Source organism: Bacillus rossius, assembly GCF_032445375.1.
Source record: "Bacillus rossius redtenbacheri isolate Brsri chromosome 4 unlocalized genomic scaffold, Brsri_v3 Brsri_v3_scf4_1, whole genome shotgun sequence".
Classification (NCBI taxonomy): Eukaryota; Metazoa; Arthropoda; class Insecta; order Phasmatodea; family Bacillidae; genus Bacillus; species Bacillus rossius.
The window spans coordinates 20818813-20836558 of record NW_026962010.1 but is presented as its reverse complement, the minus strand read 5'-3'; the positions used below and the strand labels follow the sequence as shown (position 1 = coordinate 20836558).

The 17746-nt window shown below is 44.7% G+C and overlaps 1 protein-coding gene across 7 annotated transcripts in view; it reads right to left on the bottom strand.

Moving 5' to 3' along the window:
* Nucleotides 1–17746, bottom strand: part of LOC134541511 (S phase cyclin A-associated protein in the endoplasmic reticulum) — a 236805-nt gene that overhangs the window by 22611 nt on the left and 196448 nt on the right. For 5 of the 7 annotated variants that reach the window (XM_063385011.1, XM_063385015.1, XM_063385016.1 and 2 more), the window contains 2 exons: nt 15980–16217; nt 7990–8142 (listed from right to left, as the gene is read on the bottom strand). In XM_063385011.1, the coding sequence (XP_063241081.1) occupies nt 7990–8142; nt 15980–16217 (391 nt within the window). Of the gene's footprint in view, nt 1–7989; nt 8143–15979; nt 16218–17746 lie in introns of those variants that run through there. The other 2 variants (XM_063385018.1, XR_010076648.1) reach the window with 2 other exon arrangements.

Here is a 17746-nt window from a genome sequence, read left to right as displayed (position 1 = left end):
TCAGACACACATAGATTTCCAAAAAAAGGAAAATTTTTCTCCTTTTTAGTTTAGAGCTAAACTTTCTGATATAAGCATTTTTTTTAGTACTTATAAGCATTGTTATTCCTAAGTCACCTGATGATGAAATCAACATACACATTTATTTAATAATTAAGTAGTGTTACATTTATGTCGCTGTATGTCAAATGTTACTCTGTTGTTACACTTCCATCACTTCCATTTTCTATTTTATACAAATTTCTATGGAGAAGTCTAATATGTATTTGTGCTTCATGATACGCTTGTCCCTTGTCGCTTGTCGCTTGTCGCTTGTCACTTGTCGCTTGTTAATTATCAGTGAGTGATAAGCATAACTATATATATACAGGATTGAGTACCTTCATACAAATCTAACTGCCAATATGGTTGGCATCCTGGTGTATATTGAATCGAATCCACAGTAAAGAAGATTATTGAATCGAATCCACAGTAAAGAAGATTATTGAATGACCAGATACAATTAACCCCAAATGTATTTTTTCATGAGGTTCCTCATTAGAAACCGTTTTTGTCACTTTTTTTTTATCATTATATATATATATATATATATATATATATATATATATAAATAAAAGAAATTTTCACCTACACAAAATTAAAATAAATTGATTTTTTAATGGACATTCTTTGTATATTAAATTAAAATGATTTCTGTATTCATAATTTTTTCAACGGGCGCCTTAGTTACAACTTTTAACTAGTATCTCAGGTTTGTACAAACTGTTATATTGATGTTCGGTGTTTGTAGATACATCTTGTGAATAAAATATGAGCTAATGCGTTTCGATGTTTTTTTATTGTACAGACTGAGATGTGTTGCTATGGATAGGTGTACACGAACATCCCCTGTTTTTGTTTTCGGCACACAGCCTTCACGCTGACCGTCCAAGCGAACGTGTCTCTGTAGGCACGGAATATGCAGGCCACTAACATGTTGCATCACGAAGCATCGCCCACGTTTTACAATGCGTTTATTTGTAACTAAACGTGAGTTTTGTAAAGCTGCATGTTTTCAAAAGAAAAAAAAAACTTTAAGCTAGTGTCTTGACTATCAGAAATTCAGACTGAAATTACGGGTGACAATTCGTAAGTTTTATTAATTTAAACATTCCGAATTTTCTTTCCACTTCCACGGCCATGCAGATTTTCGAGCGCATTTCCCGCAACCTATACTTGGTTTCAGATTAACTTCAAAAAATCACATCTTTGAATACAATCAATGTTTTACTGCTATCATCCACTGGTTGCCATTATCAGCAGCTGCACCACACTAAACGCCTAAGGGTGTTCTAAGAGATGTGCGACTAAGTTGTACAGGATGTACCTGTGTTAGTGAGGCGGGATGATAAGTGCGATGCTCGTTGGTGTTTCTAGCGCGGTATCGCCTCTAAGCGCAAGGCTCTTAACTAGCGCGCAGTCTCCTCGTCGTGCATAGGACAACTACGAAATTTGGACGGTGACCGTAACATAATATGGCGGAGAAATGAAGATAAAGGTGTAATACAAATCCCTTGAGTGCTTTCAAGAATCTGTATCGGTTTTTTATGCCTAAAAATTACTCTGAAAACACGCCTTTTAGCCATTTTTACTCTTATATAAACACAGCTTAAAAACTTAATCCGGAAACAAAACTACTTGGGCCGCAAGATTTTCTTAAATGCTTTTCGAATCGCGTTTATTTTCCTGAATCTCTGCTCGCCGCGTGTGTGTTCCCGGTCGCCGCGCCCAGGCACAGGGAAGGCCGCCCGTATTGTAATTAGAAGCACAGGTGTGGAAGAAAGGCGTGGGGGGTGGGGAGGGGATACCTGTGCTGCAATCAGCCACGTGACTGATGGCACCCATGCCTCAACTGTCCGCTGCGCCACGCAGTCATTTATTAATAACCCTCCCTCTTTTCCCCCTGCCCGCGCACACGTATCTCCGCGGCGTAATTATGTCGAGCTGCGAGGTCGGAGGACCGACAGAAAAAAATACCCGCGCAGTATATTTCATTATTTTTTTTCTCTTACCACCTCCTCCCCCTGGGGAAACGTGTGTTCGAGCCTGATCGTGTAACGCGGACACACACGGCGTCGCTTCTCTCTCTCTCTCTCTCACGGTACACGCCTGCTTCCTGTTGTCGCGGGGAGACAAACCGAAGCCTCGACGCGCGGAATGCATTCGCACGGATGGCTACCTCCACTACCACCAGTCACAGTGCATGCCACATACTCTGAGCTCCTTTCAACCATTGCTGACGGTTTCCTTCTACAAGTCGCGGTGCTACAATATCAACATAACTGTCCTAATGTACCGTCAGTCGCCAATTCTGCGTGGGTGGCGCTTCAAGCGAGAAAACAACAAAACAGCACTCGCGCATTAGCTTATATAAAACTGTTTGAGTTACTCTTTAACTGTGACCTTGAACTGACCCTCTACAACGCTCACAGTTTATACTACATATTATAATTTATAACTGGGACATTCTTTTATGGACAGACTGTACAAGGAGAGGAGGAGGCTGCGTCGCAAAGCTGACCTGCACTTCTGGACAAAAGACGTTTACTAACAGCAATAACAACAAAAAAAAAGTATTTTTGGCCAAATATTTTTACACACCAACTATTAGAATATTCACTGTCATTTTAATTAGCTTATATGAGATCTGTATATAATTTCTTGATCGAAGAGAAAAAAACCTCTTCTTCCTCCCACCATGGGCAGCGACGATCAGAGAACTAAACGACGCGACGTGACTGAAGATGCACTGGGCCGGGGTTTCAGCCGCGACTAGCTACACTGTAACCATCCACAGCGCAGTGGCGGATCCAAGGGGGGGGGGGGGGGGGGGGACACACCAGAGGTAAGTGCCCCCCCCCCCCCCCCTCCCCCGAAAAACCAGTTGTCTGCTACATTAATATTGCCGACAAAAATTATTGTTTCTGAAACCAATAAATTATTTTAATATAATTAATTTCTTGTAGAATCATAAAATCTGGTGGTTGCAGGGGCGTAGCCAGGGGGGGGGGGGGTTTAGGGGTTAACCCCCCCCCCCCCCCCCCCCCGCTTAGCACCAAATCTTTAATTAATTTCTTATTCATCACTCAAACAAATTTAATATTAAAATTAATAAAATTTTTACCAGTACAATATTTAAATTTTAGAACCGGAAACTGCTATTTTACACCTTAAAATCAAAATTTTCCCGGGGGAGGACCCCCGGACCAACCGCTTTAATACTGTGGGAAGGGGGGGGGGGGGGCGGGCATGCTTCGTAACACCCCCCCATACACAAATCCTGGCTACGCCACTGGTTGGTTGGATGTTATGTGTAGTGTGAGTAGATTGAATACAACTTTAGTAATTTTAATACATTTTTTGTCTGGCTAGTGTGAAATACTGTGGATCCGCCACTGGCTCAGCGCGGGGTATCGAGCGCCCGGCTGCGGGGAGGAGCGACCTCGGGAACACACCGGAGTGCGAGGGCGGCTAATGCGCGAGCTGACACGGGCGGCGGGGCCATCGACAGCCTGGCCTCCACCCCCCTCTACCCCCCTACACCCCCAGAGGCCGCCGTGACCGCGAGCGACACGTGTAGCGTGTTGGAGCCGCGGAAATAATAACTGCGCGGGCTCGGCGGCCATGATGCATGTGCGTGTCGCTACACCGCCCCGTGTCAGCCCCGGCGTCCAGCAACTGCGGCAACCCGACACAACTGCCGTCCGAATTAAACGTCCCCCGTCACCCAGAGCATTTGCGAAACAGCGATTCCATGTCCCGAATCAAGCCATCAGAGAAACAAAAATAACCCCTCACTCACAATCTACATTTGTTTTTAAACACCCACGTACTTTTGACTACCTTGTATATGCAGTAAATAATAAAAAAAAATTGGTTTTCTGTAAAGTCGGTTTACGGACGATAGTTTAACGTGACGTCATAACAAAACATTGATGAAATGATTGCATACTTTATGAATAAAATTGAATCATTTTTATTTTAATAATAAAAGAATAAATACTTGAAATTATACCAGTAATCAGATTTTTAAAATGCAAGAATAATAATTAACCTTTATTGCCGAAATTGTAGTTGTAATAAGCAATGAAAACCACATTAACTTTTCGTTTAAATATAATTATGAACAAGTTTTCATATAAATAAACAGTAATCAAATATATAACATAACCTATTATTACTGCACTCGCCGACAGATGCTACTTTTTTTTAATAATAAAAGAATAAATACTTGAAATTGTACTAGTAATCAGATTCATTTTATTACGTACATTTGACGTAGAAATTATTTCATATTACACATTTATAAACAAAGTTTTAAGTTTTCACTTCTGTCGGTGCGGCGCAAGCGTAAAATGAGCGTAACGGGACACAGCGTAACGTAACAATGAGCGTAACGGGACATATAGCAACGAAACAATGTGCGTAACGGGACACTTTTTCGTGCGTGCAGCCGGCGTTCATCGATTTATTAGACGTTGTCACTTCAATAATACGTTTTAACCTCCACTCTTTCCATTTCAACCAAGTTTGTGGTCGGATCATTACGATTCAATTGTGTGAATATTATTGGAACCAGTGTTTGAAAAGTTGCCACGACGACGGGACCTGGGTGTCTTCGGCGACGCCGTCCGGGATCTGCCCCGGGCCGGGTTTCTCGGGGTGCTCCCGTGCCTCACCTTCCGCCGTCTCATCACCCTCGTGGCGATCAGGCGTTACCATGGTCCCACTGTCAGCCGAGGATACATTTTCCTAGCTTTGTACATAAAATTAAAATATCTCTGTGGTTACACTGTCGATAATTTAACCATGTATTATTCTCTATCACAACTTCAACAGGGTAATTTCAAAGACACCCGATTTGTATGAAATAAACTTTAATGCCAGAAGGTTTCTGGTTTAGTTTTGAGTTCACATCCACATTCAACTTATTTCAGAACAATTTATTACCTCGGCTTCCTTCGAGACGGCAGGTGAATGGATACGTGGCCAACAAACAAATAAATGGAATGAATGTGGTGGCTGGAGGTCGTTGACTGACCTCTTGTCTCCACGCGACACTGACTATCCTTCCTAATATCCTTGACAACAGAGTTTACATGCACTATGGAAATAATAAACTATTTCAGTAAGCCACTGCTGCTCAAAGAAAAGAAAGTTAATAACAGGGTCACTGGTGCCCAAAATAATGCCATATAACAAGCAAACAAATGGTTGTGGGCGGTGGTGCTGAAGGGCATGATCGCAAAAAAAAAAAAAAAAAAAAAAAAAAAATTCCCAACACGAGTTTGAATCAGCCACTGAAGGAAACCCTACGTGTGTTTTTACAATTTACTTTTCATACACGTTCAGTGCTTTACATTTGTTTATCTCTATTTTCCCAAGTGAAAAATCTCTGAATGCCTTAAGGCGAATCCAACAAAGTCTCTTACTTTAGTCCTGCATTGTCACAAAAGTTTGCCGTACCAAACGCGTTCTTTACAGTTTCTCAGTACACCTACCTACATACAGCATTATCAGCATCCACCTGTGAAGAACCTACACTACCATTTAAATAAGTAAAAAAAAAAAAAACTGTCGATAAGTACACGGAGCAGTTAGCGTCATTCCATTTAAAACATCCCCATAACGTAGTATTCCAATGAAGTTAAGAAAATTAATGTCACGAGTCCACAAAAGAAAAAAAAAAAACAATCTTTTCTTTTGCGTGAGAAGAATAACATAAATAATGAATCTTCATTCCTGGACCGGAAAGGTATTTTTTTAATACACCTATTTGAAAGGCCTATTACGGTACAGAAAACAGGGCTACAGTGCGCTACAAAACCACAATAATACGAAACGGGTTTATAAGATCACGTGGCCATCCTTAAAAATTCCCAGAGGTATTTTTTGTGGAAAAAGTGCGATTACAGACAGACCTGCTCGACATGCTCCCAGGGTTGGTGCTGCAACTATAAATCGCAGAGGAAAGTGTAGGAGGGTGGTAGAGAGGGGAGAGGGGAGTGGACGGCGGCCCGGCTGGCGCCTAGGGTCGTGTTCGCCGCGATAGCGACAGCGCCGAGCAGACCTGGGGCGACCCCAGAGCCAGCCGCCAGGGCAGGATGTGCCACAGGCCTGTCTGTCTGGAGGACCTCCCCCCACCACCACCCCCCCACCCCCCTGCCGCGAGCAGGCGCCCGACCCGCCGCGTGCGATGCACGTTACACAATATCCCGCCACTGCAAGCACGTGTGTGTGCAGCGAGTTGCCTGTAGCCAGGCAGCCGAAACATCCTCCTCCACTTCAGCCGCACGGTTTGCTAGCGAAATACAGCAGACCTTCGCACCAAGAGCGAACTTGGGCGGACCACGACCTTTGAGAAGTGCCTGGTTGGAAAAAAGGCGACATGTTTCCTTCACGCGTCGCTATGTGGACGTGCCTATTGTGTTCAGTTCACCACACGGGAACATTGCGGCGTGTAAGTCCAGAGAAATGAGTAGAGACCTGCAAAATTCGCGGATTCATTTCGTGATATGCTACAATTCAAATAATTATACCTTAGCGCTGCTTCTACCATTGGTTCACTGTTAATATGGATTAATGAGGGCCAATAAAAGACCCTCGCTCTAAGAAGTGTCGAATCACAGACACTCAGTAGAGACGACTCACAAGTCAGAAGCAAATGAACAGGTTGCATTTTCCCGAGTGTGTAGTGTGTAGTAGAGTCTATCCTGGAGGTGTTTGAACCCGCGAATGTTGCAGGTCTCTGGGAATGAGGTATCTCCCACGGCAATAAAAACCTCCATAAAGAGCGTGCTGAGGCATTATGCACACTGCTGGCGATCTCAGTCAGTAGAAGGTCACAACAAAAACAGTTACTTATAGTTACAAGGAGAGTGCTAAGTCCCCTGGCGAACCGCGTGATTTACTAAGCATGTGTTCCATGAAGTCTCTGGAGGTTGTTACTGCGTGTTGCTGCAGTGGGAGACGCAGTAAAGTGGTCGCCTGGTGGTATGCAACTAGCTGTACACACAAGTACTTGCAGCTGCGTGTTCCGGCCTTGCTGCGGCTAATTTTAACTTCAACATGGACATGGTGTCTCCGGACCTTTCTGATATTTTTAAATGTTTTGGCGTATTTAAGGACGCTATTTTCGAACTTACACTTCTTTAGGCACGTTATGAAAAAATTGCTGAGTGAATGTTTACGATGGGCGCGCACCATGCAACGAAAATTTCACAGGATGAAAAAAGCTACACACAATAAAAAAACTGCATACAAATAAAAATTATATATATTCTTTTAAATATTATAATTTAGTGATTGATAACGAATACTGGTCCATATTTTTAAATACATTTATTTATAGTGAATACAAGTGATAGAAATTGTGTTTATAAATTTTAAGTGTATTTTCCAGCGTAAAGTGAGATTATGTTGCCGTATGTGTAATTTATTTGCTTTATAAATTATAACGTTATTATTTAACAAATAGTTAAAATTAATAAAAAAAATTCAATTATTTTACTGAATTAAATAATTAATTTTATACACGAGTTTATATTAATTATAACAGCATTTTTATTTTTTTTTTAATTTAATTGAATTTATAATTTACCAACCGTAATTATATCAAACCAGTCCTTTAAATTATTTTATTTCTATTAGTTATTTGTAGAGACGGGAAAAATTCGCGGGTTCAATGACCTCCAGGATAGACTCCAATATCCTCTACACACTCGGGCAAATGCCAACTGTTCATTGGCTGCTGACTTGTGAGTCGTCACGACTGGGTGGCCTGTGATTCGACACTTCTATGAGTGAGGGTCTCTAATTGGTACTCAGTCCTCCAGATTAACAGTGAACCAATGACAGAAGCAGCACTAAGGCATAACACGAAATGAACCCGCGAATTGTTCAGGTCTCTAGTTATTAGCATGGATAATTGCAGTTGGTTTATAATGGCACCTGGTTGTCGTGGTTGTTGACGGTGAAGTAGCCCACGACGCGGATGACCTCGTGCAGCAGGGCCATCTCGTCGTCGTGCGCGCAGCAGTACCACAGCAGGTAGCTCGCGATGTGGCGGAACTGCAGCGAGATGCCCTCCGCGCCCAGCACGCTCTGCGACACAGCAGCCTCGCGTCGTCTCCGCCCTTCGCCGCCCTTCCCCGCCCCAGCCGCGCCACAGCAAGGTCAGCTACACTTGATATCACGAGTTCCTGCCCATCTGCCATTCGCTACACCGTACCTCATGTGCATTTTGATGGGCATTCACTGTCTTTCCTAGGCACCATGTTTGCGGGGGACGCACCACAACGCCGAACGTACAATAACGCCGAATGCCAAATTGACTACAACGCCGACAGCTAAAAAACTGCCGTGTACCACAACGCGGAATTACAACGCCGAAATACATTAACGCCGAAAAATGCCATTGCAGGACTGCCACAAAGGTTAGGTTAGGTAAGGTAAGGTTAGCACACAAATTCATTCAGTTGTTTTTTATTTTGCTCCTGTGCCCCCCCCCCCCCCCCCCGCAGCAACATTTTTCGGCGTTACTGTATTTCGGCGTTGTGGTACACAGCAGTTTTATAGCTGTCAGCGTTGCAGTCAATTTGGCATTCGGCGTTATCGTATTCGGCGTTATTGTTCGTTCGGCGTTGTGGTAACGACCCGATGTTTGCTATCAGCGCTGTTCTTGTTTCAGTGTGCTGCATCCAAAGAACACAAAATTTTTAGACTAAACTTTATATTGTAATATATATATTTTTAAATCTACCTAAAGTAATTTATTTTTTAAAGTGAATATTTGGAACAAGAATTTTTTAAATACAATTTCTAGTCGAATTTCATCAAAATCATCATCTGATAACATTCAATTCTTACAGATAAGAGAAACATCAGAGAAAGATGCCATCTTATTTTCAATATTTTTTTTCCATAATTAATTTATATTGTTTAATATTAATATACTTGGCTCGTTTGACCATAGTACAAATTCAATGGAATGCCTTGTCATTTAAAGTGACTAACTTCTACGAATAGTTTCTACTGTGAATAAATAATTTGTGTTTAGAATTAATAGTTTTTTTCCTGTAGAATGTACAAAAATGTAATAACAATCGACCATATTTTATGGCATTAAAAAATAAAAAGTCAAATTAAAAAAATATTAAAAATTATTATTATAATTATAGATGGTATATTAAATAATAATGTTAATGTTAACACGCTTGGTAGCGTCAATATGACAACTGAGTGCTGCAGTCTAAGCTGTGCCCGAGATTCACTGGACTTGCAGTTAGTGCCGGGACAGTAGAGGTCAGTATTCTCTGCGCTCTATGCCCGCGGGCTAGGACATGCCGTGGCCTGCGCTACGACTGCCTGTCAGCTATTGGCTGAAACCTCGGGAACCCGCAATCAGGAGGGCCGACCGGGATTCCAGGGTTGGCTGCTTGCAACCACAACCACTGTCATTTTAACCAAGTGTTTTTTTTTTTATAAAAAAGACCAACAGGATTTTTTCAATAATGTATTTTAAAATACCATATCCTAATTTTTTTTAAATGAAATGTTTAATTCCACTGTAATAACAAAAACGTTTTCTCATTAATGTTTCTTGTGATTTACAGGAACAAAATATTTTATACTAATCAAAATATTATAATTAAAATTATCTAAATACGTAATAAATTATACCCAGCTAAATACTTCTCTCAAGTTAAACATATTAACTAGTTAATTCCTATGCTCAGGGAAATCCCCGACTGAACTGTATATTTTATTTATTTATTATTTATCGTCTTTATTGGTGGCGAAGTTAAGGCGGTACGGCTTCTCTTACACTTAACCACTTTTCTGCAATTACATCAAAGATTTGAATATTAAAAACTAAGCATGATATAGACTAAATATTATGAGAACAAATTAAAATTTTAACTTAATGTTCAAATATTAACTATTACAATGCTGTGGGAAACACCATTCAATTATGGAGAATCCTCTTCCTGTGGTTACGTCCCAGTCAGATAAGCAGATCTACTGGCCTTCTGTTCTTGATGGTATAAATTTTCTGTTTCAACACGAGTGGCAGAAAGCGGGATGTTGTATGACTTTCATTTGAACATGGTGAGAAACAGAATAACTAACGCAGTAAAATTAACCTGGTTTAACAAAAAAAATAGGTCGTTTTACCAAACCTGTTGTTTTTTTCCCAAGCATGCGGGATTTTGACCCGCGCCCTCCGTCGACACGGACTAGGGGCTCAGGAGCGAGTCCTGACAGGCGAGGCGGGACCACACCTGACTGCTCGCCAGACCTCCTTCCCTCTCGGTGCTTCAGGTTCCTTCACGTTCCTTCACGTGTACATTCCGACAGTACCCAAGTCAACGTTTCACACGCAACCCGTCTATAACGACGTTGATGTCTACGACACGTAAAATCTTCATTCATTAGATCCCACCTAGCGATGTTCTGGGCATACAGTTATTAACAGTAAAAATATTATTGTGGATGATTATTGAATGCTAGCTATGCTAGCTATGTTAGCACGAGGTAGCTCCGCAATGGTGTACCCATGAGCTCATGGGAAACTATCTGCAGCACTGCAAGTGACGTGAACTGCATCCAAGTCTTCGCAGTAAGTAAGAGTGCAGACGGCACAGTGGTTCGCATGTTATACGTGCACATTTGCCTCAACTTCTAGAACGCTACAATCGATTGCACGTCTAGTAAACATACATTTCTGTGAACAATATGTGACAGATGTCCCCCACGTCTCTCAATATATTTGTTACTACTACTTATTTACACTTCCAGACATGAGCGAAAATATGTATGATTTCCGGGAAGGGTGGGGGTGATAATGTTCATCATTCCCATTTCACAGTTACGATTTTGCAAGCGCTAGCGGGCCGCCTTAGGAAATGGCGTTTGTGATTCCAGGTGTCCAACCCCCCCCCCCCCCCATGTCTTAAGCCCATGCTTTCGGGTATATTTGCATAATGTTACTTCTACTGATATAGCAGGAGTTTGGAAGTATACTACGGAAATTACGGAAATTACGGAAATTTTAAAGAAATGATGTAAATAGTAAAACTGGCGGAACCTGGTTTAGATGAAGTTAAGACTGGCCTGTTTGTTCCGTCGGTTGATACGTTGGGAAAGGTCAGCCGACAACCAGCAGGAGACCCCTTGTGACGGGGAAGGGGGGGGGGGGTTGTTTCTGGCCGCGGGACCCGCCCAGCCTCAAGGAGCAGAGCGCGAGGGAGCTACACCGAAGGATGACGAACTGTGGGTGCGTCCGACCAAGCACCAACAAAATACTGTTCGTAAGACAGCACAGCTGATTTCGTGTCACAAAGTCAGGAGGTACGAAAATTTCGCTGATTCATTTGGCCGCAAGCTGGAATGCGAACCTTCACACTCAAGCACTGTGTTCGTGATTGAACCGCAGTTATTGGACACACCCTTCCAAGACCGTGAGGCATAGAAGCCCGGCTTAAGAGGGAAGTAAAGTGAATTAGGCAGTGCCGATTAACATTAACAAAACGTTTCGTGCCAATTTAAAAACAAACTTTGGTAGGTCAAACATAATGCTTTTAATTTTAGCCTGATACCAAACGAATTCGAGAAATTTCCGTGTCTCCACACACTGTCAATTAAATCGTTGCGATGTGATTTGATATATTATATCCATGGCTTTACACTGGTTATAGGTTACGAACTGACGTATGGTAGACATCAAAGTCATTGGCTGCTGACGAGAAGTAGGTACGGCGACGCCCAATGCAAGAACTGGGAAAGTTCGCCGGGCCACGGCAAACGTCCGCCACGTCTCTCATTGGGCGCGAGTTCAGATCACCTCACCACCGACGCGTCGCCCCCTAGCCAACAGGAGAAGGCCGATTAAGAGCAGCACTTTATACGTGAGATGGAGAGTGAGAAGGTGTAAGGTTGATGACACGCACACACAACCAGGATGGAGATACCTTTTGGAAGAAGTACACCCCAGTGCCACGACCGAACCTGTAAAGTCGTTGGAATGCGTCGGGTGAGCTCGCGCCGCGCCGAACACGCTAGGAGACTAAACAACAGCCAACATTATTAAGCTAATGAATTGTTATTGCAAAGCGGCAGTTACTACTAGCTACTACACGTCATAAACTGGCTGGAGCAAGACGGCAGCGGGCAGCGACGGGACGAGGCAACTTGCGGGTCTGCCTGTAGCCCGCGCGGCAGCCCGAGTCAGCGGCAGTGCTGTGTACACAGATGAAGCGGCCGCCGGCCCAGTGTACACAGACTCGTATCGAAAGGCAATTGCGGCGAAGGGGGGGGGGAAGAGTTGGGGGGGGGGGGGGGGTGCCTCTGTGGAGGGCAGGGCGATCCCGGGCACAGGAGCTAATTTAGATGGTGAAATCATTCAATTAAACCAGTTCAAATAGCGGTGAGCTCCGAGACAAACACAGTCCGGGGCCCTGTTTGGACAATGCTTGGTCCGCCTCCCCTTGCCCTCAGCCGCTGCCTTACTTCCCGGCCTGGCCTCGGCCCACATTCCCCTCCGACCCCTCTCGGCGCATTTCTCATTCATTGGGCGGGCTCCACGCGACTGATTAGAGTGGAGACGAGGGTCGCCGAGGACCGCAGGGGAGTCAGTGGCGACTTCGGGCGGGTCCCGCCTGTTCCACCTTTCCTTCACGGCAAGCGGCTCCACAGAGCCCTTAAACCAGCTGATTGCTTTTTACATTTCTCTACAACCACTCAAATATGTTATCACCATTCATTAAAATTGAAATTTATAAATAAAATCAACAATGTTTAAAAAGTCTAACATTACTACCAGAATGTAGCATTTCCTTTAAATATGTTTCGCAATATACTGAGGGTTCATACTCATAATTCAAAAACTAAATTTTTTCTCATAGTTCCAACTCGTTCAGGGAAATGGGAAGGAACAAAGACCTACCACTCCCCCTCCCCCTAAAGATTAAAATTGGATGTTGAATGTTTTTCGCAGCCGGTATAGATTGTGGATTGTGCTTAGTTGTGGTGTGCATATACTATGGCATAGCATGCATTATATAACTTTTTTGAGATTCCTTTAAATGCAACGTCACGCTCGCATACCATCGGGGTTTATGCGGCCCGACCTCACCCGCTTACCCAAGCCCCTCTCGCTCCTTCCTCGGCGCTGTCATCTATCCCTTAATGGCTTGGGAATTCTGCGAATTTCTTTGGACCACCGCGCGGAGTGGCGTGAATGAGCGCCGCTGTTCTGGATGCTTCGAGCGTCGTGTCGGCCCGGGTTGACGCGACATGTCACAACAACTCTCGTCCATTTCAGAAAGACGGCAAGTGGGTATAAAAGCCGCGAAGCCGGCCTCCGCGGGAGTTCCAACAGGCGAGAGAGTGAGGTGTGAGTTCGGCGAGCAGAGCGACGCGGAGCGACGGGACCGAGCGAGTGCGACTGAGTGGCGTGAGACTGTGAGTGGACAGGCGCGAGGTGTGGTGCGAACCACTGTTGAGCCTGGCTCCAGTGAGGAGTGTGAAATGTGGACTGGACAGATAGTGATTTGTGAACAGACATTTTAAAGTGCGAGTGAATTTAAACAGATGATTTGATTAGTAATGTCAATATTAGTAGTAAATAAAAATGTATAAAAATTTATTAGGATATCCTTACGAACCCGTTTTCCCCCTTCGTAACACTATGTAGCGGGAACGATCACAAGCAATGGTAATACATAATGAGATTGTCGTCGACTCATGTGTTGTTTCTTCACTGACCCTACGTTTATTTCAATAATAATATAGAAATTGATTAAAAAGTGATTCACTGTTGATATAGTTTAATTGAAACTATTTTTAAATCAAAAATAAAAATCTATATAATGATATTTATTTGGATTAACTGTGTGGTTATTGCCAAAAATGGATCAATACATTTGAGTTCTTATTGTACCTGTTAAATTATGATTATATGTACCTATATGTGGTCTATAATGAGTGGTATTGAAATTACAACCCAGAAATAATTTTTCGATAAAGCCCGCAGGCCCGCAGCCTGGAGTTTCTTGGGTCGGTGGGATTTGGCCGTCGAGGGCGAAGGTTTACACCGACGTTTCTGTCGAAGTTGCAGTCGCCATCATCACAGCAGCAGCCTAATGTACCATCAACAGGGTAGCATATTACCGTGTCATCACCAGGGTAGCATCCCACCGATGATGAAGTAGGATGCTACCCTGCAATGCCCACCGAAACGTCGGCGAAACCTTCGCTTCCCACGCGAACAAATCCAACACCCAAAGAAACTTCAATCAATTTTTGGTATAGCATACCTGTAGTCATCGTCATATCATCGGGGCGTAAGGAAACCAAGCGTGGCTATACTATAGCAGCAGTGTTGAGACGTACCTAGGTGTAGCCGAGACCGTTGCTACCGCTAGCTGGAACCCCCTCCCCACCCTTTCTATCACCCTAAACTTACGCTGTTATAAATTATATTAACTTTACGGATTTTTCTGCGAAGAATACATGATAATTTCAGAAAACTTGATATTCGTATAAACTACAACGTATTTTAAATTCCGAGTTTTTATTTTTCGTTATGAACACGCGCGGAAGAAATCAGTGTGTTATTGTGATCTTAAAAAGTTTCTGAAGTTTGCAAATACTCCAAGATTATTCTCGTGAGTATATATTTAGAGTAAGTAAACTTAGTACTAGCTATTTCACGAAGATAAAGGTAAATTGACGAAGATCCCTGGAAAATTTGTAACCAGCTTTCTTAGTAAACTTTAGACGAAAATGTTTAAATCTCCGAGTAACGCTATTATCAGTCAAAGGAATGTAGTTTCTGCATTACATGAAACTATCACACCATGAGCATTAAAGATAATAGAACAAAACATGTCGGCACAACCTACATGCGCAGGTAGGTTTCCATGTATCTATTTATTTTGGAACATTTTGAAAACTTAACCTACATAACATCCTATATGTTCTCCAATATTTAAAATTGATCGAATGGACATTTTCTCATATTCCATTCAGCGAAAATGTTGGGCGGAGCCACGAGATACAGGCTTAAGAGTTGGCCACGACACGTCCAGTGTAATCATGGGTGTGCAGTAAAAACCATAACGGATTCAAGGGATTCGCCTTTGGTCTGCCTTACAGTCTCCGGAGGTGTTTCCTAGTGTCAAACTCGATGGCTGTCCGCCAAGAACGTAAAATTAGGCAATTAAGAGACTTCACAGGATTTATTATTCAACACTTGTTAATTTTTTTAGTACAACTGTAATTTTATTTATATAAATAGACTTAAAATAACAATGTAACAATTAGAGACGTTTTAAAATTTATACATTTACACGAAAAAAACCGTATCGTTAGAAAAAAAAGGTTCGCAGTAACCCTGGCTTCAGATTCTTGCGCCGGTATATATGGATTGTGTTGGTCCAGTACCCACATTAATAAATCGTTCCTTGATTGGCTTTCCAGCATTAACAAGCATAATAAAACATCTGAAGTCAAATTGATGAAAGTTATATTTTTTTCCCCTATGGTTTAAAATGTATGTTGGAATAAAACGTTAGTGAATTTGTAAAATAATTATTCAATTTCAGTGAGTGCGACAGTATAGGTATTGCAATAGCAGGAGCAATGAGCAATGCGTAGAGACCCGTAAAATTCGCGATTTCAAATCCCTAAAGGATAGACTCCATGATCCTCTAAGCACTCGTGCACATTACATCTGCTGATTGGTTACCGACTCGTAACACCTGTTGACTGGAATGATCGTGATTCGCTAATTCTTCTGTTAAAGGTTTTTTAACATTGGCCCCGAGTCCTTCAGATAAACTGTGGCCCAATCCCTGAAGCAAAATAATGTCAAAAGTATTTGGGCTCAATGAATCCGCGAATTGTACAGGTCTCTAGCAATGAGGTATGTAGGTACCTGGAACATGGGCAGGTCGAGCTGCGCCACGCGCACCAGCAGGCGCACCGTGGCCAGCGCCACGCTGACCGTGTGGGGCGGCAGCGAGGGGGGCGGCGAGACGGCGCCGCGGTCAGGCGCGCCCTGGTGCAGCAGCACGCCGTACAGCATGGAGGCGGCGCCCACCAGCTCCGTCACCTGCAGCGTGGCCGCCAGCTGCGTGGGGTCGTCGGCGCCGCGGCGCGCGTTCCCGCCGCACCTGCGACACGCGCCGCCACACTCTAGCCCCGCTCTGGCCACACTCTAGCCCCGCTCTGGCCACACTCTGGCCAAGCTGCCCACACTCTAGCCCCGCTCTGGCCACACTCTAGCCGCACTGCCCACACTCTAGCCACGCTGCCCACACTCTAGCCACACTGCCCCACACTCTAGCCACACTGCCCCACCCTCTAGCCCCGCTCTAGCCACACTCTAGCCTCACTGCCCCACACTCTAGCCACACTGCCCCACACTCTAGCCACGCTGCCCACACTCTAGCCTCACTGACCACACTCTAGCCACACTGCCCCACACTCTAGCCACACTGCCCCACACTCTAGCCACACTGCCCCACACTCTAGCCACACTGCCCCACACTCTAGCCACGCTGCCCACACTCTAGCCTCACTGACCACACTCTAGCCACACTGCCCCACACTCTAGCCACACTGCCCCACACTCTAGCCACACTGCCCCACACTCTAGCCACACTGCCCCACACTCTAGCCACACTGCCCCACACTCTAGCCACACTGCCCCACACTCCAGTCACACTGCCCACACTCTATCCACACTGCCCACACTCCGGCCACACTGCCCACACTCTAGCCACGCTGCCCACACTCTAGCCACGCTGCCCACACTCTAGCCCCGCTCTAGCCACACTGCCCACACTCTAGCCACACTGCCCACACTCTAGCCTCACTGCCCACACTCTAGCCTCACTGCCCACACTCTAGCCTCACACTGCCCACACTCTAGCCTCACTGACCACACTCTAGCCACACTGCCCCACACTCTAGCCACACTGCCCCACACTCTAGCCACACTGCCCCACACTCTAGCCACACTGCCCGCACTCTAGCCACACTGCCCGCACTCTAGCCACACTGCCCACACTCCTGTCACACTGCCCACACTCTAGCCACACTGCTCCACACTCTAGCCACACTTACCACACTCTAGCCACACTGCCCACACTCCAGTCACACTGCCCACACTCTATCCACACTGCCCACACTCTGGCCACACTGCCTACACTCTGGCCTCACTGCCCACACTCTAGCCACGCTGCCCACACTCTAGCCACGCTGCCCACACTCTAGCCACGCTGCCCACACTCTAGCCACGCTGCCCACACTCTAGCCACGCTGCCCACACTCTAGCCCCGCTCTAGCCACACTGCCCACACTCTAGCCACACTGCCCCACTCTAGCCACACTGCCCACACTCTAGCCACACTGCCCACACTCTAGCCACACTGCCCACACTCTATCCTCACTGCCCACACTCTAGCCTCACTGCCCACACTCTAGCCCCGCTCTAGCCACACTGCCCACACTCTAGCCCCGCTCTAGCCACACTGCCCACACTCTATCCCCGCTCTAGCCACACTGCCCACACTCTAGCCACACTGACCACACTCTAGCCACACTGCCCAAACTCTATCCACACTGCCCACACTCTAGCCACACTGCCCACACTCTAGCCACACTGCCCACACTCCAGTCACACTGCCCACACTCTATC